Genomic DNA, 26,666 nt, shown 5'->3' with positions numbered 1-26,666 from the left:
TGGGTTTTCATCCCTATGTTGTCCAGGTGTCCAGAGGACCCGTACATAACGCTTTGCGACTTTTTTTCTTATACGCACGGCTAGGGTTTGGAATACCCTCTCCAAGTCTTTGTTTCTTGAATCTTATAACTTGTTTATCTTCAAAAGAATAGTGAATAGGCACCTTCTAGGCAAGCGTGTCCCATCTTAGACTGTATCTACACTTACCATACACAAGAGTAGTGAAAGCCCAGTGGATATGACTTCTGTCTCCGATTCCGGAGGGTGTGGATTCGAATCCGGTGAGGGGCACCTCCAACTTTTCAGTTGTGTGCATTTTAAGAAATTAAATATCACGTGTCTCAAACGGTGAAGGAAAACATCGTGAGGAAACCTGCATACCTGAGAATTTTCTCAATTCTCTGCGTGTGTGTAGTCTGCCAATCCGCAATGGGCCAGCGTGATGGACTAAGGCCTCTCATTCGTAGAGAAGACTCGAGCTCAGCACTGAGCCGAATATGGGTTGATAACGACGACACTTATCATCAGGTTACATCATGGCGACCCTATTTGCATAAAAAAAGAATGTACCTCATTATTAAAATAATACCAGTCTACAGTGATAATGCGGCATGTTCCAGCAGTATAGATATATAATATTAAAACATGCCAAGTCTACGCAGGGCACCCAAAATGAATGCTCTAAAAAAATGGACGTCATTGATTGATGGCCAGACTATGCTAATTTAGGTTTAAGTTGATCGCACATTGCTTATTTCGCAGTAACTTTAGTGTTAATTTGCACGAGCAGTAACTCAGTCAACGGCTACAGTCAACGGCAGTCGGCGATGTCTCGGCGGCAGTCAACGGCAGTCGACTGTAGTCGGGAATGTCTCAGCAGCAGTCAACGGCAGTCGACTGCAGTCAGCGACGTCATGGCGGCAGTCAATGGCAATCGACTGTAGTAAGCGACCTCTCGGCGGCAGTCAACCGCAGTCGACTGCAGTCGGCGACCGCCGTCGACCGCCCTAATAACCTGTAGCAAATCAAGCCTAAAAACTTTAACTGCCTCGTTGCCATATATTCTAACAATTGGACCACGATCAAAATGGATGGATCACGATGTCCCGGTTTCGAATCCTGGGTCAGTTTATGAAGTGGACTGTTGTGAATTCGTCCGCCCGCATAAACCTCCTTAATCCAGCAGCAGAAGGGTAAATAATGATTTTGGCAGTCTATGTATGCATGTATGTATGTAAGTTCTACCGTAGCGCCTAACATATTGAACTGATTTTAATAAATAAGGTGTCAAAAGATTTCTAATAATAGCTAGGGTACATAGGCTATATCAATTTTATATTAAAAAAATATGTAACTTGTAATTTTCTTTTAAAAATATCGATATACTTTAGAAGCAACGAATTATGCTTTGTCATTTAGCGGAAAAAGTGGAACTTTTTATCAGAGATCGGTGACCTCCAACATAGGAATGTCATATTTATAAGTGTCTTGCTAGCCGATGTCGAATAAAAGTCCGTTTCATATATTTTTATGTGTAACCGTGCAACTACCTCCTCTTTGACGGCCTCCGTGGCGGAGTGGTGTGCGCGGTGGATTTACAAGACGGAGGTCCGGGGTTCGATCCCCAGCTGGGCCGATTGAGGTTTTCTTAATTGGTCCAGGTCTGGCTGGTGGGAGGCTTTGGCCGTGGCTAGTTACCACTCTACCGACAAAGACGTACCGCCAAGCGATTTAGCGTTCCGGTACGGTGTCGTGTAGAAACCGAAAGGGATGTGGATTTTCGTCCTCCTCCTAACAAGTTAATCAAGGGCTAACTTGTAAAGAATTAAAAAAAAAACCTAATTTTATAAATGCCATGTTGGTCCAGTGTTTAGCTTTCTGCTTTCTGTCATCGGATCCAAAGGTTATGGGTTCGATCCATAAAATATGAACGTTATCTTTCTTCCGAGAACTTTTCGTTTAAAGTTCTAAGAGCTGGGAAGCTGATAGGGTTATGTAATACCCTCTTACCTTTGAGACACGAAGGATTCGTTTTTCAAGCCTCTATGTGACGGATGTCGACTTGCGAGATTTTACTAGGGGTGGGGGTTAGATCCCCGCCCCGTTGGTCTATTGTCGTACCCACTCCTGATACAGTCTTTTCCGACTAGTTGGAGGGGAATGAGAATATTGGTCATAATAAAATATATATATATATATATGGCCAATATTTTTTATGAAAAATATTTTATTAAATAATGATTTTTCCCTTTACTTTTTATAAAAAAGAAAAGGGAAAAATCAGATTTTCCATCCAGTAATATTCATGCCGATGTTAAATAGTGGACATATAAAACATTTTCATATATTTTATTAAACAATTTAAATACCTAGTAACTGCAATGATAATTCTGTAACCCACGCAAAATTAATGCTATACCTTGACCTTGGATAAAAAAAACGTATAATTTATTGTTAAATATTCATAGATAGGAACACTTGACAAGCCTGTCTACGTATTTGGTTGGTTGTTACGAAATACATTTATTTATTATACTAGCAAACGCCCTGCGGTTTCACCCATGTAGTTGACTTTTCTGTAGGAATATATGCATAAAACATAGCATGACACTCACAAATAACGTGGCTTGCTATTGGTAAAATAATTTATAAAATCGGTTCAATAAATCCAGAGATTACTCCCTACAACTTCACAAACATTACCTCTGCATAATATTATATATAGAATTAACTGACGCCGCGCGTTTTCACCCGCGTGGTTCCCGTTCCCGTAGGAATACCGGGATAATTTACAGCCTTCCTCGATAAATGGTCTATCTAACACTGAAGGAATTTTTCAAATTGTACCAGTAGTTCCTAAACAAACTCTTCAGCTTTATAATAATAGTATAAAATAGGTATCATCAAAGATGTGTTACCTTCCTGTTATAGCTTTTAAGGGCCAAAGGTAAACCTAATAATGGTAATAATAATCAAACATTTCGTCATTAAACATCGGTTACATAATCTGCAACTCACTTTAATTACGGGAAACTAACTCATTTCCTACATTAAGGATAATATTAATAGCAAGTAATAAAAAAGGAAATGAAATAAAAGCTGCAGTATTTTGTAGACGTTAATTTAATAGAAAGTATCATTATTTTGCAGAACCTCGAGATTTCTAATTAAGTTTTGCTCCTAACCTAATTCCAGGAACCTTGACATGTACCTATGCCTCAATAGCTTAGATGAACGAGACACATGGTTATTTGTTCGATTTCTTCTGGTAGAGTTCGGTTCCCGCCCGTTGGGCTATTGTCGTTCTCACTCCTGCTGCCTCTTCGACTAATTGGAGGTGGTCTACTTGTCATATTATAACACTAGCAGACGCCACGAGGTTTCACCCATGACATTTTCATTCCCGTAGGAATGCGGGGATAAAATACAGCCTATAGCACTCAGGGATAGTGCTACTCAACAGTGAGAGATTTTTTAAAATCAGTTCAGTAGTTTCAGAGCCTATTCTATGCAAACAAACACACAATCAAAGCTTACCTCTGTATAATATACACAAGTATAATTGCTTACATACGATCAAGCATGGAAGCTTTATTTTATGGTGATATATGGAAAAACCTAAAACGGTTTGTTTCAGATGTGTTCCTTCGTTTACTATAGATACGTGGGTAGATATATTCCGTATCTAAGAATCTATCGTACGTATGCATGCAATACAATATGCATTGTAAAAATATGCTCAATTCATTTTGACAGACATTTTGACATTCATTTGAACAGACAGTTTTTAGAGCCACGAAAATAACTTTCAAGCATAATACTCGTATACTGTCTCTACCTAATAGTTATGAGTATACTTAGAATGTATGTTGGTTTCCTCATTTAGATACACAATGCCACATTGTGTTCTCTAGCCTTGAACTTTACTGTCCATTTACTGGTGCAAACAGGTTATAGTGCAGTTATTACTTATGTCATTTCTTTTTAGGGTTCCGAACGTACGTTGTACAAAACGGAACCCTTATTTTTATGATTGTGCGGAACTACAATCATGCCTGATAAAAAGCAATGATTAGGTCTGCTGACTATTCTCTAACTTTGAGTAATTATTGGATATACACGAAAATTACCATCTAGTTATTAGTGATTCTTAAAAAAACAAGTGATTTCTCCAATATTAATCTGTTGCTAACTGGCCAAAATTACTTACCAGCGTGCTTAACATTGTGAATTTCGTTAACAATAGTCTATATGGAATATAAAAAAAAAAATTGATAATATACCAAAATTAGTGAATTGGCCAAATAAGTCAAGGAAAGAGCGAATAGGCACTTTCTAGCTGCTTTACAAGTTAGCCCTTGACAATACAATCTCACCTCGCCTCAAGCCTCCCACCAGCAGATCTGGACCAATTAAGAAAACCTAAATCGGCCCAACCGGGGATCGAACTCAAGACCTCCGTCTTGAAAATCCAGCACGTATACCACTGCGCCACGGAGGTCGTCGAAACCGTCCGACTCGAACCCAGCACATCGAGCCACATAGGTTAACTACTGGACCAAGAAGGTAATCTAACATACGACTACGAGTAACTAATAATCTTGAACTAGCGCTCACAATGTAAATTGGCTTCGGACCTTGTTTGTATTAGTGGGTAAGTAGGTAAATAAAGTTCAAGGCCAAATATAATAAGGCCATTGTCAATGTACTGTTGACGAGGTAACAGTATGTATTGTTCTTTGGCTAACTGTGTACCTAGTTACATAGATTTACTTACATAAGACGGTAAGTGAGCAATGAAAACTCAGTGGATATGACCTCTGCCTCCGATTCCGGAGGGTGTGGGTTCGAATCCGGTCCGGGACATGCACCTCCAACTTTTCTTCAAGAGGTGAAGGAAAAACATCGTGAGGAAACTTGCATACCGAATTTTCTTAATTCCTTGCGTGTGTGAAGTCTGCCAATCCCCTTTGGGCCAGTGTGGTGGACTATTGGCCTAACCCCTCTCATTCTGAGACGAGACTCGAGGTCAATGAGCCGAATATGGGTTGATAATTATGAAAAATGAAGACGGTAAAGTACCAGATAATGCCTGCGACTTATTCCGCGTGAAAATTGATTCATAAATTGGTTTATACTGAAAGGTTTCATCTTATGTCTCCAAATTTAAACAATGATTGTAAGGTAAGGTTAGATTTTTAATTGTTTGTTGCTATTTAACTCAAAAACTACTCGGCCGATTTAAAAATTCTTATACGATTAGAAAGCTATATCTTTACCGAGTAACATAGGCTTGTTATATCCCCGTATTCCCACGGAATCGAAAACTACGCGAGTACGGCTCACTGCTGAGCTCGAGTCTCCTCTCAGAATGAGAGGGGTTAGGCCTTTATTCCACCACGCTGGCCCAATGCGGATTGGCAGACTTCACACACGCAGAGAATTAAGAAATTCCCTGGTATGCAGGTTTCCTCACGATGTTTTCCTTCACCGATAATAATGTCAATTAGATACACGTATATATTTAAGGCCTAAAACAAATATTTCCATTAGAATTTAATTATTAAATAGGTACCTATTATGGAAAAAAATGCTCATAGCTACAAAAAGCCCTTCTAATTGAAAACCTTTTAAAATAGAAGCGTAAAAAAAGAGAAAAGCTTTTTTATGAAGCGCCGCGCTTGTGGTTTCTACTTATTGGTTTTTTAGGCAAATATTTGATTTGAGTCTGTGTGAATAAATTGTCTTCACAGCTAATAAATACTTTGTCGAAAAGCTTTTAGCTTTTTTCAAAGTATTTGTGTGTTACTTGCGTGTAAGTACACACAAATACTTTATATAATATGTGTGCAAAGGGGGTTTTTACTAAAAGCGTTGGGCGTATTGATAACTTTTAAAGAAAGAATAATTTATAAAAAAGTTGCAATTAAGTAATAACATCGAATATACTTTCGGACAGACAAATCATCATGGTCACGTTAGGGTCAGGACTGAATTTAATTATTAAATATTCGTTCTCTATTCTGAGGATCAGGAGTTATTAAAAACCAATAATGGAAAAATTTATTATAGAAAACTCTATTCTACATCAATTTATAGAAACCTAGCTGCTATATTATCTAATCAAAATATTTCCTATAGTCATTAGAACCACCATCTTTTATTTTTAAATTGTTTTTATACTGTATTACAAATGTTACTTCGTAGGTATATAATTTAGTCTATACGTTCATCTGTTAATGATGAAATTACATATGAGAAAGTTTCTAGTTCATTAAGTTATATAGTGTAGCAAAAACATGCTGGGATCTAGTAGGTAACGATAAAAAGATGATCTATAACTTTTTATGTAATGCCTATATCAGCAACAACTTATCGTAGCTAGTATCTACCCAGGGGCGTAGTTACTGACGTATCAGCCGTATCAATGATACGGGGCCCCCGGACTACAGATGCCCCTTTCGTGTAATAGCAAAAAAATATTAAAATGTAAGTACCTGAGTAGGTACAATCTCGCTTAATATGGCGATTCCCGCAAAAAAAAAAACAAGAAACTGCAGTTTAAAAAACACCGTTTTCTTCTCGGATAAACGTGCGCCAATAAACGCCGTAAAAGTTGGAAACATTCTACTTATTAGGTTAAGTAAATGTCATATTTATTACTAGAGGACGCCCTTAGACCTTTTCAATCGGGCCCTATCGCAAAATCTGTTCTTAGTGAATACCTACTAACTATAAACTACCTCCTTGCCGAATTTCAGCTTTGTAAATGAAGCGGTTTTCGAGATTTCGTGATGAGGACCTTTCGAATTTAAGCAAGCATTATTATTTCTTTTGTGAGAAATCTTTACCCTTCATTTGAGGCCCCCAACTAATTTTGATATAGGGCCCCAGCAAAGCACGCTACGCCACTGCAACTACCTAGCTCCCAGCGGCATGCAAGAGTACTCGCGGAGGGAATGACCGCTAACTATGTAAAGGCTTGTAAAGTAGTAAAATGATTTGATATATGCGCACAATTTCTTAACTCCCGTAATAATTATGAGGACATTTACATCTTTAGTTATTTGAGTATAAGTTTAGTCATAGTCATCGCCAGATTATAGACATAAATGTTCATATTAATCACCACAATCATTATTTATATATTTATGTTATCGCGACTTCCCGTCTGAAACATTATGTGTACACCTTCAGGTTCCACTTAGCCTGGAATAGCGATTAGATCGTCTTTTCATTACATTTAATTCTTAGTTTTAAGATTTTGTATGTTTCATATATTTGTTTTGTTTCAATAAAGATATTTAAATAAATTAAATATATACTTCTCTGTCTATAATGTCAATTACTTTACACTCGCTCCTGGAGATAATTTGGGAATCCGAAGTGTACAGTGTCTAGCTAAAAAGATGGCCTCCTTGTGATCGTTCAAAAAAAGGTTATCTTGGCGATTTGAGCAACAACTAGAGAGGCATCACTTTATTCCCAGTAATTTCTTATTAAATTAAATTTAAAAAGTGGTTAGTAAGATTATCTTTGGTAGGATTATTGGAGCTTTAGATGAAACCATGCGTACGAACAGGCAGGTTTTCAAAAGGGATCTTGTTGCGTGGACCTAATTAAAATACTCCGAATAATTGTAGATGAATGCAATGAATTGCAAAGTTGCAACTTGCCGTAAAGCTGCAAAGCTGAAGTGGCAATGGGCGGGGCACATAGTGCGAAGAGCCGATGGACGTTGGGGTCCCAAAGTGCTGGAATGGCGACCCCGCACTAGTAAGCGCAGTGTTGGCCGACCCCCCACCAGGTGGACTGACGACATCAAGCGAGTCGCAGGGATTCGCTGGATGCAGGTAGGTGGCTCAGTATCGTGATGTTTGGAAGTCCCTACAAAAGGTCCTGCAGTGGACGTCCATCGGCTGATATGATGATGATGATGATGATGATGAATGAATTGCAGTCACAAGTGAACTTGACATTTGTTGATTTCGAAAAGGCATTAGACACTCTTTCCTGGCAGGGTAATTCACTATCTTTGACGTATGCTGACATATACGAAATTGAGATTCTATGTAACAAATGTCATCCAGTGATTACTGGTACATTTTGTCTTTTGATTTGATGTTTATTTTAAAAGGTTGATAAAGATCAAAATAGTGAATAGGCCTCCTTGAAAAAATAATTATAATAAGAGATGAATATAATAAAACAACCCACACAGACGAAACACAAAAAACATCGGTTCTCGAAAAAGTAATACCATGACTAAAACTTAATGAAGGTTCTCGCATCAAAATACACCGTAGTAAAACAGGATAGGTTGAATTAAACGCGATCATTTGCGGTCCAGCCAACGACTCCCTGTGGAATGTGGTCGCGCGAGACGGGAATGGTCGTGGACCCCGAGTCATTACGCAAACACGCATGAAGTGCGTCTCTACTTTTTATGCTTAGGGCTGTCACAAAGCGATACAATTTTATCTCTAGTAGTTATGATCATTCAATAAACTCCCTCGTTAGTCCAGAGGCTAGCCTAAGTCGCTTCATGGCCACGAAAACCTGCGTTCGAATTTTGGGTCAAGCTATGAAATACTGATAGTTTTCTTTCTTCCGAGATATCAGTAAAAATTCTCAACCCGAAATTTAGAATTTGGTGGTGTCTACCCCCTTGTCTGGTACGGCTCATTATCATGTGTAATGTAGTGTATCGTTAAAAAGACATGCAAACCAAGTTCTATGGCCCCTCTCCTCCTGGTCCTATGGAGGTATATTATTATGTATGTAATATAGAAAGTAATATAGAAAACTAAATACTGCATCTTCAACGCCATAAAAATTTTACTTGCAAAAAAATTTAATCTGTAAACATGTAAATTCGTATCTCTTTAGTAAATTGAAAATGGTAGCGACAGCTAAACTCTATATTAAAGGAACGGATGTGACTACTTACATGTTTCGAACAACAATTGGTTTTATTGAACTGAAACAGGAAACATTCAATTTAGATTTTAACATTTTTCGAAGCCCTGTAAGACATTCCATGTAACATTTCTTATAACACAATGATGAGTCAATCTGAAACTCAATGCCAAAGTCGAATTATGTGTAATTTGGTTTTTATAGGTACTTAGTTGCTTAAGCTTATGTTATACAATTAAAATAATTAACGTTTACATATAATTCAAACTATTTTTATTCAATTATGCTAGAAGGTGATGCTTCTGTATAACGACGTCAAAAATGTGTGTTTTTCATTATTTTTAATTTTGATTGAAGAGATAATTAAGTGAACTCCAAAACTTGTTTCTGTAATCATTTCCTGAAACTACTCGTTTGATGTAAATACGATGTTGCAATATTTAAGTATAATGTAAAAATTATACATATATATTGCATTATGTAAAATGTATATGTACAATGTTTAACTTATTTTAAATTCATTATCTCTTGTATTTGTGATATTTGGTTTTGGTATAATTTAATTGTTATCGGAAAGTATATTTTTTAAATAACTGATGTTGAGCTTTGACTTAGTCCTGAGGACTTACATGTCGTGTCTAATTTTTCATAGACAATAGTCAACATCATCTTTATGTCCTACATCCACTTGTATAATTGCTAAATATAACTTGGAATTTAATAAAATTTATGCTTTACCCAGCGAACACTCATTCCAGCTTCATTTTCTCTCGTACAAAATGTAAAAGCATATAATATTCATCAATTGAAGTTAAGCTAAGAAATATAACGGAGGTTTTATTATTTTAGAAGCCACTAAGTTAGTAATATCACAGCAGCACTAGAAAAGTCATCAAAAATAAATAAAGGAAATAGTGCAATAGTAATTCCTATAGTGACTATAAATTTTATATTTGATAATAAATCCTCGGGTTACTGTATAAGGTACATTATTAAGTGACTCGTCTTCCAAGACTGTGTAAAGTTATTATGATGAGACGGCAATGCGTATTGCATTTAACCAAGGCCGTCTTTACATGGGGAAGCCATTGAAGAACTTGCATAATTTTCTAATATTTTCACATTGCCTACAACGCGTTAGAATGTTTAAGTAACTGAAAGTTGTCTAATCCTGAATTATTTATTGGTTATATCTTAGAAGTAAATAATACTCGATTAGATTTATCAATAATTTACTTGTAATTTTACCATACTAGCAGCTCTAAGCTTATGTACATTTTGTTTTCTCTACATAGGTAAAAGTAAACCTAGGATAATGGAGTTCTAAGGAATGTAGTCCGGATTATAAATTCTTATCAAAACTACCGACCAATGAAAACTTTATCAAAATTCTTTTATTTTTGGAAACTTTATCAAAACTTTTTGAATATTGCTGCAAGAAAGAACTTTTCGTCTAATAACTTCAATTCAATAGGTAATCATTAAAAATATCAAATTAATTCGTTTTTATTCGCATATGAAACAAAGCTAACACATACAATGAACCTTAAACGTATTTTAATTGTTATTTGTAGCAGCGCCATTCTTCTTCTTCTTTCTTCGTAGTATAAAAACCCTCTATACTATTACTCTTTTGTTACAACTCTTATGTTTATTCATATTTTTCATTTTAAATTTTCGTATGTAGGATTCGTGCTAATTGTTGGAATTCTCAATTTTGAGTATCTTTAAGTATTGAGCAGGCAGGGACCGTTCCGACCGAGTTGTTGTAGAGCTTGATAGAGTTGGTTTCGGAGCCATGTTAGAGTCAATTGTGGTTTTGTCTTTCTTGTATGTGTGGGAAGTATTCCGCTTTAGCATAGTTCCAGGAAAAGTGTTCTTGTTTCCTCTTTTGTTATCTCTTACTTTTAGACTCTCCTGACTTGTTTTAGCTCTATTTTTGGGGTTCTTGTTATCCAATATTATTATGTTATCAAATTTCATGATTATGGTTTCCCCTTGCTTTCTTCCTGAAATGAATTTTCCTTGCAATTCTTTTCGTTTTTTGAGTATCTTCGATGTAAAATCTTTCTTTACGAGTGTATTTGTGTCCTTTAATAAATTTTTATTTTTTTATATGTGAATCTTGAGACCCATTGCCATTAAATACACTACAACAGAAAAACATGCCCTTATTATTTTTTTAAAATATATATATTTGACGTCTGACGAGGCCAGACGGGTGATCAGTCCTAATTAGGGACCATTCCACCCAATTGCCGTGGTAAAAGGACACAGGTTCACTGGTGTCTCGACAGTGTTCCCCCCTCAAATCTTCCTGTAGCCTTCGTGAACCTAACAATATCCCCTATACTGAGATCTGTCAGGTCTACTTCATTTAATGTATCCTTACCTAGTAACTCCCATCTTACCAGTGCGAACATGGGACACTCAGCCATAAAGTGATAGCTGGTCTCTTCCTCACCACACTCCTTTTTGACGGCCTCCGTGGCGCAGTGGTATGCGCGGTGGATTTACAAAACGATGATCCTGGGTTCGATCCCCGGCTGGGCAGATTGAGATTTTCTTAATTTGTCCAGGTCTGGCTGGTGGGAGGCTTCGGCCGTGGCTAGTTACCACCCTACCGGCAAAGACGTACCGCCAAGCGATTTAGCGTTCCGGCCGTGTAGAAACCGAAAGGGGTGTGGATTTTCATCCTCCTCCTAACAAGTTAGTCCGCTTCCATCTTAGACTGCATCATCACTTACCATCAGGTGAGATTGTAGTCAAGGGCTAACTTGTAAAGAATAAAAAAAAAAAAATAACCTGGACATGATGAATCTTTTATGATTTTCATTATCTTCAAGTGTCTATTGTTTAGACAATGTCCAGTTGTCATGCCTGCTACCAGTGCTATGTTGGGTCTATATTTTTAAAATAGTTGTCGCATAGTGTAATGTAACAGGTTGTAGGTTAGTTAGGTACAACATCGTCTACGTATTAACTGAGTGCAGCCCCGCTAGTGCTGCAGATGTCAGTATTGATAGGTGTCGATAATCCCCTCTTATCGAGCCTCACTGAGCGCCCACTACTTACTAGTTCAAACTGTAAAATAAAAGTTTTTATTTAACTAACAACTCCTGTTCATTATTCGAATAGATACAGGACATTTACTTGGATGTTTTTTATCTTACATTATTCAATCATGCACCTCCGACTTTTCAGTTATGTGCTTTTTAGGAAAGTAAATATCACGTGTCTCAAACGGTGAGGGAAAAACACGTGAGGAAACCTGCATACCTGAGATTTTTTTGAATTTTCTACGTGTGTGAAGTCTGCCAATCCGCATTGGACCAGCGTGGTGTATTAGTCTAACCCTTATCACTCTGAGTGGAGATTTTTGCTCAACAGTGACCTGAAAATGGGTTGTTAATGATGATGATGATGAAAAGTTCAGTACATTTAGTGGTTATGAGACTTTTTGTTCAAGCATCTGATTTAACCACAAAGAAATATCACCATATAGAGTTGTTAGTGGTAAAGTCCGAAATAGACTCAGTAGGCTTCTAAAAGGTAAAATTAAAAAAAAAAATGAATTGTTTTGCTATATTTAGAACGTTTCTTTAAATTGTTAGTCACGAAAGCAAGTTGCTGTAGCCTGCAAGTGATCTACATGCCGAGGTATCATAATAGAAGCCATTCCATAGTCTAGGAATAAATTTGACAGTTGACATAATCGTACTGCAAGGTTTATTTAAATGCAAAGTCGCCTTGACACCAAACACAGAACGCTCCATACAAGAAGCAACAATGCAATGCAATGGTTCATTCGTCACAGAGAATTGTCAAGATGCTACAACACAATGCCTCTGCTGTTTCCGTATCACTTTTAATAGTATAAAAACACCGACTTCTATTTAACGGCTATAAATACTTGAAAAAAACTGGCCAAGTGCGTGTTGTGCTACGCGCAGTGTAGGGTTCTGCAGTACCTACGTCATCAATGCAACCACATTAAATCGTGGTTTTTGGTTGGGCGATTATTTTAATCCCTGTATTAACAGCTTAATGATAGTTTTCCTTTTAATTTCTTTATACTTGTGTGAAACTTTTGCTTAGGTGGCAGAGGTGGGAGATACTTGATTCTAACAAGAACATTTTAAACATCATATTTCCTGTCACAATTTTAACATACCCACAGTATTATCAAAAGTCCTTTTCAATGTCTCCTCACTATGAGATAAAGGAGTAAAAAAAATTACCTAATTCTAAAAACTTAATTCTATGGAACCCTAAAAATTGAGTGTTATCGTGTTTTTTCTTTTTAACTTACATAACAAAGTTAGAGTTAGAATTAGGTAAAGTAAGATAATCTTAATTTAGAGTAATAGGAGTATTTGAATAAGAAATCTCATCCAAGGAATTGCTTCCGCTATCCTGTATCAACGCGATGTTTAGTTAAAAAGATAGCCTTTACCTACTTTAGACATAATATGAGAGGTAATGTCTTTGGTTGTCTGCAAGTTCAGTGCTCTTTTGTAAGAGACAGAGGTATCAGATCATGAGATTTCATCATCCGCTTGTTCTGTATCTTAAGTATATTTACTCGTATTATCCTACTCAGATATTCGTTGTCATCCAATTGCATAAAATTTTCGGAGAAATGCTCTCTTACATTCTTTTCCTCTTACAGTTATTATAAAAACATTTCTTGATATTTATATATATAGACGATGCGACCTATATTTACGAGTAAGTTCTTTGCTAAAGATCATGAAAAATGTAGTTTAATGCGAAATCGTGATAATAGAATGTTTTATGAGAGTAATAAAGTATTACAAAACCATTAGTCAGAGTAAAACCTTTGTGTTAACTCTATGTTACATAAAGAAACAACGATTTGCTACTTCTTAGTTACATTGTAGTCCGCCGGATTTTAATAGTGCTTCATACGTTTACTGCCTTTTAACTAGCAAGGAAGACGCAAAAAGCGTATAGTGAATGTCTTTTAAGTCCTTAGTGCCTTGACATAGTTTAACTACAATCTACTACGTTTACAGTATCCAAGCTGTAATAGATAGTAAAAAGAGATCTTTTAATGAAACAAAATAATTGAACGTATCTTGCGATACAAACGAGGTACACGCTACGGTTTCTTCGTTTATTACATCTCTGTACCAAAAGGAAAAGGCAGAACCCTTATGGACCCTTTCCCTTTGTTGTCAAACTGTCAAAAGCCTTTTTTTTCAGGAATAGAGATAGGTATAAAATTGGAATAAATCTTAAATACTCAAATACCTTAAGAGTTAATGATAATATCAAAGTTCCAAGTTAAAGCAATCAAAAAGGTCCTTTTTGTACTAGTATGATGATAGTCGAATGCAACTCAAAAAGGTTAGATGCTTGAACAATTTGGCGTTTTACTCCTATAACTCCTACTGCGATATGCATAACTAGCATTTATAACACTGTTTTTGGCAACGTTCGCTATGATATCACACATACCACAGTGGTTACATTCCAGTTACAAATATTGTGTAATTTTTGCGGAATTATAATGTTAACTGTCAAATAATAGAGGGCCTGTACAATCACCATTGTCCAATAATGCTTTTTGCTTTGTCAGGTACATCGCAGTCCTCACAATATTACTTTGTGGTATAAATTTATTTATTTAGGGCATGCACCTCCAACTTTTCAGTTGTGTGCATTTTAGGAAATTAAATATCGTGTCTCAAACGGTGAAGGAAAAATATCTTGAAGAAAACTGCAAAACTGAGAAGTTTGCCAATCCGCATTGGGCCAGCATGGTGGACTATTGGTTTAAACCCTCTCATTCTGAAGAGACTTGATCTTAGCAGTGAGCCGAATATGGGTAGATAATGATGATGATGATGATGATGATGATGATGATGATGATGATAAATTTATTTCCATTTTGATGGTTTTTTTCCATCCATTTCCAGTAACATACTGTTACTTGCTAGGTTGGTACTGCGGTAGTACATGCATCTAATAATTATGTAAAACTGGAATAAAGCAGGAAGTATGCAAGGGAATTGATATTATACTCGTATGAAAGGTGACGTATCAGTGTATTACGAACGTAGTAATCAGACTTTCCCATGATTTCTATGCAAGAAAATCCTCATAAAAGCATTTAACCGGAAAGCACGTGAGAAAGAACGTTTAACCATTTCCTTGAGCAAATAGCGCATAAATGCATTGCATTGCATACTTCGCTACGCCCGGGAATTCTTAGGTGAAAGATAAATTCCCTGAATAGTGTGGAAGTCACGGAGTAATTTCAAGTGTTCCGCAATACTTGGCTACATTGGCGATGTTTTATTATCAAATGACCCTACCGGTTAAGTAAATGTCAAAACAGTCGAGAACTCCTCGAGGGACATGCGCAGTGGAGGGCCGATCAATGCACCCCGGGGGTGCGCGCGCCACCCTGCCTCGACACGGCTATCTACGCAGTTCGCCACAAAAAACACCATCCGTTTGAACTCGCTCATCGTATCGCCCTTGAGTAACAAAAAAATCATTCATCAATTTGTCTTTTTTTCTGCCAAACAATTGTCTAATCATTTGGTGTTAGTGCCCAAAAAATCGTCATCGAGAACAGTACACTGTTAGATCGTCAGACACGATTTAGCTAGTTAAGGACACCTACTCACCCGTGGTCCGTACGTACTCCTCGCAGTTGATGCTCAGTACGTTCTCCGTCGCGTGAGTCATAGGATTATCCCACTCTGTTAGATTTGCTTTGTTAATTGATATATCAGAACTAGTGGCGTGTGTGACAGTGATTTCGGATGACGCTGGTGCGGCCGATCGGGGCCCTTTTAATGAACTGGCATAGGGACCCGGCTTAGGGAGGCCAGCGCAACCAGCGGGAGGGATGGATGACTGTAGCATCTTCTATGACGACGACGGTGAAGCTCAGTGCGATATGGTGAGTATTTGTTTAAAAGACATCATTTTCATCATCATTGCTAGTAAACAGTTTTAAGTTTCATAAGAGTATTTTCATGATTCATAATGACCAGATTGTTTGAATACACTGATTGCTTTGTGTTATGATAGTTCAATGTTACATAACGACGAAAAGATCATTCGCGAAATTTTCACAAAATGGACGTCCCGGTTCGCTTAAGTGCAATAACATCTGCCGATTCGGTTGCTTTTGCGTCATTAGGCATTCCGCCCTACGTCTTATTCGTTTTCTTTATTCTGAACTATTTTTTGGTTTTTAGGTATGTATTTTTAATATGAACTACTTTTTGCATGACGCTTCGCTCACGTCATAAAGTTATTCTTATTTTTTATTCTCTGCTCTCTTAGAGTGATTCAATCTGATTTTTGCAGTCGCCTAATTAGAATATTTAATTGCATAAAATCATCGCAACTAATATAACCCATGAGAATAATATGAAACTGTTCCTAATTTTTTATAATAATTATAATATAAAATTGTAGTTTTTTAGATTCTTCTTAACCGTTTCTATAAGTTTAGCATACTTTTACTATGGAAATACTCGACAGAGATAATACAGAGATTCAATATTAAATTTCCATTCATTTAAAGGCTCAGTCCTCAGTTGTCGAGCATTTTTGAAACGTAAGTTAATTATTAATATAACTGTTTGTAAAGGCTCTACCACCGGTTCGGAAGGCAGGTTCTGCTGAGAAAAGCCGGCAAGGCACTAAACAGTTGTTTTTTTTTTAAATCGGCTCTATAAAGCATTTTATATTTTCTTTTCTCATGTGTTTTCCATCGATTGACTGTGACACTTGTTAAAGCTATGATGCAATCTAAAGTGGTGACCGCTTTGATCGTTAAGAGCGAGCTTTTACGTGTCTTATACACCAAAACCTGAATAGAGGTGTATCACAGGAACCTGTATACGCATGTTAATAGTAACACATGTGACTTGCACAACGTTTCTTACGACTACAAGTGAAGTGAAAGTGAAGGCACCGTGTTATCAATCGCTGGTACTAAACGTACAAGCACCCACATCTGATATTGTGCCTCTTTAACAATTATAATAGTTCTTTGTAAGCTTAAGGTCATAAATGCATATCAATATAACTATTTTTAACTGATAAATAAATATTCAGATTATATTAGTGTTGATTCAGTGTAAGATGGTAGACATTCTTGGAATGGATTGGATGATCTACGCGGACTGCGGCATGGTACCGGAACCCTATATCGGTACATTATTGCCATGCCGGTAGGATGGTAACTAACCACGGCCGATGTCACTACCAGAAAAGTCCATAAAACCTGCTACCACCCAAAGCCAGTACGGTCCAAATTCCTTGATTGGCTACCGTAAATACGTGTGGTAGGAGCATGAGCTGACAAACTTTCAGCCTTTATAAAATGACAGAGGTCTGGGGTTTACGTGCTCTCCGTCTATAAAGAAGACTAGCTGACGCCGCGCAGTATCAAACGCGTGGATTCCGTTCCCGTAAGAATATGGGGATAATTTATAGCCTATAGCCGACCAGTAATTCCTAAGATTAGCGCGTTTAACCAAATAAACAAACAAACTCTTCAGCTTTATATATTAGTATAGAGTGATTAAGAATATAAAATTATGAATAGAAAATAAAATGATCAATTAACAAAATGAACTCTACTTCGGTTTAACAAACTGTAGTAGAAACATGACCCGCATAAAGTATTTTAAAAAAATTGCTAAAAAATTTAAGCACTTTATGTCGGTTTATTGTAGACTTATATTTTAAAATGTTCTTGCATTGCAGTTATTATTTTATTTGAGGTTAAATTTTAAGTATCTTGTTTCTTTTTAGAAAGGCTTTTTAATATTAGATTTGGCGATATTGACGAACGAAATGAAGTAGTATATAATTTCGATGTCAGATTGAACTGACACACACGCCAATTTTACTAATGCCTGTTATTAAAATGTTTTATTTTTATTATACACTAGCGGACCCGGTCAAGCTTCGTTTTGACATAAGTGCACTTATTCTCTATCCCTACTATACCCTTCTATACCTCTACCCCTACCCTGATATTTGATTTTTTCACACCTTTTAAACCTTCCCTATACCTCCACGAACATTTCAAGACCAAGTTAAGATAAATCCGTTAAGCCGTTCTCGAGTTCTAGCGAGACTAACGAACAGCATTTCATTTTTATATATATATAGATAGATAGTAACATTATTACTAATACTATGTACTATAATGAAGGATAGATCTTTCTCTTGTTTAACTTGAGTACTTAAACCTTCAGTGTACCGTGTAAAAGGGAACAGCCGCGTTCAAAGCAAGGGCCCTACAACCTAGATCTCATCATTGTTTTGTACCGTATAGTACTCAAACGCAAGCGTACAAAATGCTTCTACGAGTAAATTAAGAAATATTCTCACTATTATTTTAAATTGCGATTTCGCTATCACCCTTTAAATATTTAAAACCGATCTTTATAATTTAAGACAGGTAGGACGTTTTCGGAGATTAGAAAATGTGTATGAGCTTATAAGGTACTTTTTTTTTCTTTTTTTTATTCTTTACAAGTTAGCCCTTGACTACAATCTCACCTGATGGTAAGTGATGATGTAATCTAAGATGGAAGCGGGCTAACTTGTTAGGAGGAGGATGTAAATCCACACTCCTTTCGGTTTCTACACGACATCGTACCGGAACGCTAAATCGCTTGGCGGTACGTCTTTGTCGGTAGGGTGGTCACGGCCGAAGCCTCCCACCAGCTTGCAGACTTGGACCAATTAAGAAAACCTCAATCGGCCCAGCCGGGGATCGAACCCAGGACCTCCGTTAAATCCACCGCGCATACCACTGCGCCACGGAGGCCGACAAAACTTTCATCTAGGAAAATATAGTTTTCTGAAGATTATATAATAATTTTTGGAAGCATTAGATTAATTGACAACATTTACAATAACGTGAAGGAGAGACACAGACAGAAGCTAGTAATGTTATAATTACTTCATCATCATTTCACTCGATGGATTTCCACTGCAGGATGCCTTTTGTAAGGAGTTCATATCACGATCCTAAGCTGCATTCAGCGAATCCCTGCGACTCGCTTGATGACGTCAATCCACCTGGTGGGGGGTCGACCACCATAGTCACACAGACTGCTCAGTATAACTACTTACAAGACTCCTTCTTTCCTTTACTCCTCTATTTCAAATGAAATGAATTGAACTTTGTACTTGAGGAATACCTACGACCTTTGGAAACAGGGGAAGGTCTAGATCTAGACGGTAAATTAACCTTGAACTTCAAAGAAGCATTATAAGTACCTATTACAAGCTATATCATACAATAAAACCGGTATAATAACACTTATTGAATGGTATTAAAAAACCGTTCATTTCTTTATGCGTATCCACGTGCGTACATAATGCCTGACGTTTTTTGGGTTCAATGTACTATAGTATGCGCATTATCATCTGAGTCGTCCGGTCATAAAAGTCAAAAAAGATAGGAATGTGCAGCGCGCCTACCTGCGCACCCTAATTATCGATAAACGGCTACCTGCGCACGTGCTAATGATGAGTCAATAATGATTTGGACGATTCTGATTGGTCGGTTTCTAATGTAATTGCATTGCGTATTTTTTTTGCTATAAATGTGTTTACTGCAATTAAATAAATACATTCATGTGTTACTCGTTGCGCACTATGGATACTAATATATAATAAATTTGGCAGAAGACGAAGATTCTGATGATGAAGACTCAGATGAAGATTAATTTTATTTAGTTAATAATTATATAATATGAAATATGTATTATATTAAATCAAATATTGTTAATTTTTTTAATTTTGTGAACAAGATACGATAATAAACTTTACTTATCGATAATATGTCTTTCATTGTTACACCCTTCACTAGACGGCTCCATAAGACCCATAAGTGCAAGCGAGATAGATATAGAGAAATGATTTATGGCCCTAAGACTCAGTTGTTAATGCTATTAGTATAATTCTATTGTATTGTGTTATGGGAGAACGATGCCATTGGTAGGTTGTATTATACAACCTTTTGTGACGCTTGCTCTATGAGTTATCGTCGACGTAGGTCCGTTTGAAGAGGCTAACAGCTTTAGTCAATTGTGACTGAAGCTGTTATTATGGTAAATATTACATTAGTATTGAGTATTGTAATAAGTACCATTATAATAGATATTGTGTAATTCACAGCTTTTACTTAATCGAAGGTTTTTTATAACTTTGAGCTTATAGAGTCACTGTAAAGAATTAAAGAAGTACAGAAAGATAAATCAGAATCAATAAAATTTCGCACCATTTGGTCCAGTAAAAATGGTTTTAAATCGGCAGGTTTAAATAGTAATAAAATTACTTATATCAATAGAAAAAGATTGATCAGTTGGAGAGTCAAAAAGTTGGAGTGTACCCACACTCCAACTTTTCGGAAGTCTTCTAAAATATTCCATCTATTTTGCAATAAATTTGCCAACCTATTCTTAACCCAATTCGAAAAACCCAATCCGTTATCGTAAGCGATCATAGAATGATTATAACCGTTACTTTTTACCATTCATAAAATGGTTTATGTGATTGCATTCACTTTTTATTAATTTATTTGCCGTTTTTATATCACTGTAACGTTATGCCATCATTATCCAGAAGTGAGAAATGAATAACACAGTTAACAATAAATAATAAATTCCACGTAAACCTTTGGGCTAAGAGACGTACCTACATTACCTCCGTATTACCTCCATAAACTGGGCAATTTTCTGTATAGTCTGCGGTTTGTATTTGTTACGAGTAGAGCTACAAGAACCTTTGCAAAAATAAAATAATGTTTTATGAGTCTAATGTAGGGCTGCCAACATTTTTACCTAAAATAAAGTATATATTCAGATCTATGAAGATTATTTAAAAGTATTTTAGAAAAACGAACATTACTAAAATTAAAATAAATGAAGAGCTAATTTTTTATTAAATTGATAGATGCTCTATTTTTATAATTTCTGAAAAACTCTTTCACACATCTCACCAATGCATTTTGATGCTGAAAACAGTATTTTGTATGCTTGTATTTTGTTTGTATTTTTGTTAAACAGTAAAAAGTATAATTTAGAAGTTAAACTATCGTGAGTGTTATTCATATTAATTGATTATGAAACACGGCTACGGACACGTGCCGCGATGCAAGAACCAGCTCATGACTAAGGGCCCCGTATGGGTTCGAAAGTAGTCGGGCACACTCCGACCGAATATCACGTGAGTTTTAGCCGTGTTTCATAATCAATTAATAAGTATAATTTAGTGTAAAACAGTATTGTTGGCAACCCTAGACTAATGGTCAAACCTTCATAATTTTATAAAAGCTGCAATGTTTGTCAGCCTGTGCTTCTACCTTAAGTACGGAACGCAACTATTGAGCTTCGGTCATGGTGGCCTTGGGAGCAGGATAAGAGGTGCAAACTTTACTATTATTACAAGATTTTCGATTATTTGCTTCTGGATAATATGAAAAATGATATTCTCATTCGCCAGCTTTGTTGCCAATCTTTGCCGCAGAATATAAGTTTTACTTGAGGATTATTTAGTTGGTCACAAGTGAGAATCTTATCGAAATAACAAATTATTATTTGATTTGCTGCATTGGCATTTAATTTATTTGGTTCATCAAACCGGATGGATAAAAAATAGCCTTATTTGAAGTATTATATGTGGTGGGTTGCTACCGGTTGCATTTCCTACACTACGCGTCGTAATGAGGTCGTCTATATCCAGGACACGCGATGCGGATGGAAAAGCGCTGACCTATTATTATATTACAGGTTTACTGTGGGTTCACTTTAACCTAGACCGCATTCTGCTGTGGCGTGACAGCGTGGCATAAAACAGCCTGCATGAGGAACAGAAAATTCTGTACCCAACAAAAAATTTCATTCCGTTAAAAATGCATTATTTCGTTCAAAAGATCAAATACTCTCTGGTTCACTGTCTGCAATAGGCTTAAAATTATCGGCTTTAAAAAGACGGAGAGTGTTAAATTTCTAAATTGGTATTGGTAAATAGAGTCCTGTAGTTTTTTTGGTTTCTTCTTTCTGTAATCATGGTGTAGATTATATTTATTATTTTATTAATTTAGATCATAGTAGACAACGTCTCAAAACTGCGATTTGATAGCAACACAGCTGGTCCAGAATTCGGAGTTATGAGTGCACAATGAACAAATAGAAAACATATGGTTATGAACTTATGACACAAAATCAAATAAATGTGAAAGAGGTCTAAACCCTTACAAACGCTTGTAGTCGTATTCTTTCAAAGAAAAGTAAAATTCGAGTATGCATCTGCGACTTATGTACCTAGATGTTTCTATTGTAACCGACTAACGATTAAGTAATGTCACATGCCTGTAGCGATAAAACTGATCGTGTGTTGGTCGCGATCGGCATGATGTTATGCATATCGTGACCAACACATGAACAGTTTTATCGACTTCCAAGCCGTTAGCGCTGCAAGCATGTGAGATTACTTGATCGTACTGACCATCAAGTAATCTCACAAGCCTGCAGCGCTGATGGCTTTGTCGATCTCGAAGTCTAGAAAAAGAGCCACAATGTGATACCTACAATAAACTAGCGTAATATTCTTCCCTGAAGTAAAAGTCCGTTAAACAGAGAATATACAAGATTAATACACGAATGTCATTGTAATTTCATCGTGATAAATGAGCCCTACGCTCCCAACGGTACAGGCAATCAGCGCTGATGAGGCAGCTCATTAGGTGCTGCGAAACATGATGACTATCAGTATTGCAAAGGGTCAGATTTATATAATTACAGCTGTTACCTGCTTCTTCAGCTTAATAACTTTTTTATCTTATTAAATCATCATTAAAATGTTTGAAATGCAATGCAATTGCAATGCTTCAAATAAGATCATATCTTAGTTGAAGCATTTACGAGTATACCTCAGAGTTATGCTTAATTATTTATCTTTTACTAGCTGACTCCGCGCGGTTTTACCCGCGTGGTTCCCGTTCCCGTGGGAATGTGAGGATAATATATAGCCTATAGCCTTCCTCGATAAATGGGCTATCTAACACTGAAAGAATTTTACAAATTCGACCAGTAGTTCCTGAGATTAGCGAGTTCAATCAAACAAACAAACTCTGCAGCTTTATATTATTAGTACAGAAGTATAGATAATGGAAATCCGTTTGAAAAATCGGAAGAATCATAAAATTGGCTTGATTTATGTTTCTTCTATTAATCCTTTACGTTAGTAAAATTAAATTGTAATTAGTTCAATTATTTATATGTAGGTAACCAAACCAACCAAAACTTTCAATATTAATCAATAATCGACGAACTTAAGACATATTTAAAAATAATTAAAAACAGCCAAAAAGATTTTTGAAGTCAGTCAATAAATATTATACTCACACATATCTTTATGCATGTCAATCTAACCTAAATAGTTGTCTAGAAACAAAGTGCATAACACATATTCATTTTACAACCAAGAGTAGAAAGTAGACATTTCATAGCACTGGATCAAATTACTCGACACGGGATCGTTGTAGACGTGTGCTGGTAGATAGATAAATTATGGTGAACGGAAGAGTGCGCCTAATATGGAAACATTGGACTTATTATCTATACCTTAGAATGGCAGACATAACTAATACTTGTAACTAAAGTTTATTTCCACTTGTAAAATCTAATATCTCTTCTAAATACCACTTTTCTAATAAATATATTTATTTTTTATATGTATAGAGAAAGAATGTAATCCGGAACTTAAGCTAACATATCGTAATAACTATACAAATCATGCAAACGTGGAATGGTGGCAAGAATACTGGCTGCATTTCCACGCTGGACAGCCAGGTTGATCCTTTGCGCAAAAAATGAGCCAGCCCTTCTGTCACCAGTCGAGACAACTAGCCGCGGTAAAATGATTCGTTGAAATTTTTTGGCACTGCGACTCCATGGCCCAAGGGTCTCCACGGCAAAAGGAACAAATATGTAACTCTCAGTCAGAGAGGCATATCAACTTGTACTACTTACCGGTTTTATCTTTTCTGCTGCGCCTCCCGGTCTTGATTCTGTCTCCCTGATATGACACGGTGCTAATGTGTCAACTTTACAAGACGGAGTCGGACGGATTGAGGTTTACTTAATTGGTCCAGATCCGGCTGGTGGGAGGCTTCAATCTTAGATTGCGCATCATCACTTGCTATCAGGAGTGGAGTCAAGCGCTTGTAAAGATTAAAAAAGAAATAGTCATTATGATTTTAGACATCTCGCCAGTTTAGAACAACAAAAGCCAGAAAATGCTAAATTGCTATTTCAGTACACAAAGCCCTTCGCTAGGTAAATAAAACGCTACCTACATAATTTACTAATGCGGTTATTTATGTACGTATGCGTTATTATCCGTTCCACAGTGAAATAGCGCGTTCCAACACCTATTATCACTTACTACTTACAGTCTGCAGTTGAAGGGCTGCTATTATCACAACACAACAAGCGGGTTACCCAGAAACGTCAATCAGTATGTTTAATGCAATATTCTTTGTTGTAAGTCGGCCCGCCCCGTATCGCATGGGTGACCATGATTTTGTTGTTATAATTGATAATCCGTTTGTTGCAAGATCAACCTAGTTATGTAGGTGTGGAATTGCAACAATATTTTTTGAATGTAATTTAAATATTTCTTCATTTTTTTAATGTAAGTCTTTTTGTGTGTGCTTATTCAAATACTTCGCTTTGATTTATTCAACTTGACAACTTCACCCCATTGACTAGTGCAGTTACGCAAGCAATTATTATAATCTATCGGTGATAAACAGAAACTTTAGCCATTTATAATAAGACAAAAGATGTAAACAAATTGTAGGAATCTTGAACTTTACATCTGCATTCATTGCCTTAAGATCTAATCACCATTCACACTAGTAAATATTATTCAAATTAAAAATAATTTTAGAGTTTTTATAAGTGATTTTACTTTTTCATATTGCACTCAAATAAATTGGTCGCTAACTATGGGCCTCATAGGAAGCCTCAAAATCACTCAGCGGGCGATGGAACGAGTTATGCTTGGATCTGTGTGATCGAGTCAGAAATTAAGAGATGCGCAGAAGAACCAAAGACACTGACATAGGTCAGCAAGTTGCGAAGCTGTAATGGCAATGGACATAATGTTCAGCCGATGAACATCTCAAGGTGCTGGAATGGCGACCCCGCACCGGCGAGCGCAGTTGTCGACTCTCAACTGGACCGAGGATATCAAGTGGGTTGCAGGGAGACGCTAGATGCTAGCGTCTCTAGATCGTGGTGTCTGGAAGTGTATGCAAGAGGCTTATGTCAAGTAGTGGACGTCCATCAACTGTTAATGGCGATGATGACAACAATGACAACGAATGCGATAATGATGATGAGTCAAAGAATGCCGTTAAATTAAACACAATTTAATACACACACAGTACTAATACCTACATATCAGGCAGAAGGAAGCTATAACTATAAAGCAATATCCAGTACACAATGCAATAAAGAGAAAACACGATGTCTAATGTAGATACCGTATGAAGCAATAATACATTACATCGAACGTAAACAGCATGGAGTAAACTTGATGATATCATTACGAATTTCACACGTAGTTCAACTATTGTATATTTATACCGTGGCTTCACGGTGTCTACCTTCTCCCTTACGATGGCAAATCAATCCAATTGGTTATGGATATTTATTACACCTTCTTTTTCATAAAATACCTGTTTCTTATAGTAACTTAAGTAACTTGGTAGAGTTTTATGGTAGATTATAAAATTTTTATAATTTTGTCCTATGTGCCAAAATATCGGTTAAAACCCAGTGGAATATAATCATTAAAGAATGAAGATGCAAAGTAAAGAAGTGACACCACCAAAAGGAAATTTTAGAGAACAAATATTCACAAAAATCTGCTGAATGCCAACGGTTAATCCTAAAATGAGACCGCAGACACAGCGGACCGACTAAGAGTCAACAATGTTAAAAAATACTGCAGAATACATAATAATACTAAGGAAAAACATAATCAGTATGGCTAATTTTTAAGACGTACGCACGAGACTTTTTTTCATCTTAGGCTTTAAACCACTTTATTTCCACTTCGCTGAAACAAAGTCGTAGCCGCGATTTAAAAATTCAAAATTCAAAATTCAAAATTCATTTATTTCAAGTAGGCTCAGTTTACAAGCACTTTTGACACGTCAGTTGACTATTTGTAAAGATTCTACCACCGGTTCGGAAGGCAGGTTCTGCTGAGAAGATACCGGCAAGAAACTCAACAGTTGCTCTTTTGAAAAAAGTCATACAGTATTACAATTTACATTTGATAACAATTAAATTACAATTTCTTATAGTTTTATTTCCTGTGTGAAGGTGGAAGCTGATCCAATGGCCTCCAAGCACCTTTGTCGTTAAGGAACTCATCAATAGTGTAGTAACCTCGACTAAGTAAATGTTTTTTAACACATTGCTTAAAGTTGTGCATTGGCAAGTCCATCACAGTCTTGGGGATCTTGTTATAGAAGAGTACACCCAAACCCACAAAAGATTTTTTAACTCTTTGGAGACGATATGCAGAAATAACTAACTTATGCCCGTGTCTAGTAAGACGTGGGTTTAGATCTCCTTTTCGTTTGTACAAATTAATATTTTGTCTTACATAAACTATACTGTTATATATATACTGACAGGCTACTGTTA

The 26,666-nt window shown here is 36.4% G+C and overlaps 1 protein-coding gene across 4 annotated transcripts in view; it reads left to right on the top strand.

Annotated features, from left to right (window-relative positions):
- The window catches only part of LOC112048517 (uncharacterized), a 125,251-nt gene that overhangs the window by 19,764 nt on the left and 78,821 nt on the right, over positions 1-26,666 (top strand). The window contains exon 1 of one of the 4 annotated variants that reach the window (XM_024086058.2): positions 15,398-15,859. The exons of the other annotated variants lie outside the window; for them this stretch is intronic. Within the exon in view, the coding sequence (XP_023941826.2) occupies positions 15,806-15,859 (54 nt within the window). The 5' untranslated portion in view covers positions 15,398-15,805. Of the gene's footprint in view, positions 1-15,397; positions 15,860-26,666 lie in introns of those variants that run through there. 4 annotated transcript variants of the gene reach the window in all.

Source organism: Bicyclus anynana, chromosome 12, assembly GCF_947172395.1.
Source record: "Bicyclus anynana chromosome 12, ilBicAnyn1.1, whole genome shotgun sequence".
NCBI lineage: Eukaryota > Metazoa > Arthropoda > Insecta > Lepidoptera > Nymphalidae > Bicyclus > Bicyclus anynana.
Note: the sequence above shows the minus strand (reverse complement) of the source record. Positions and strands in the feature narration are given on the sequence as shown.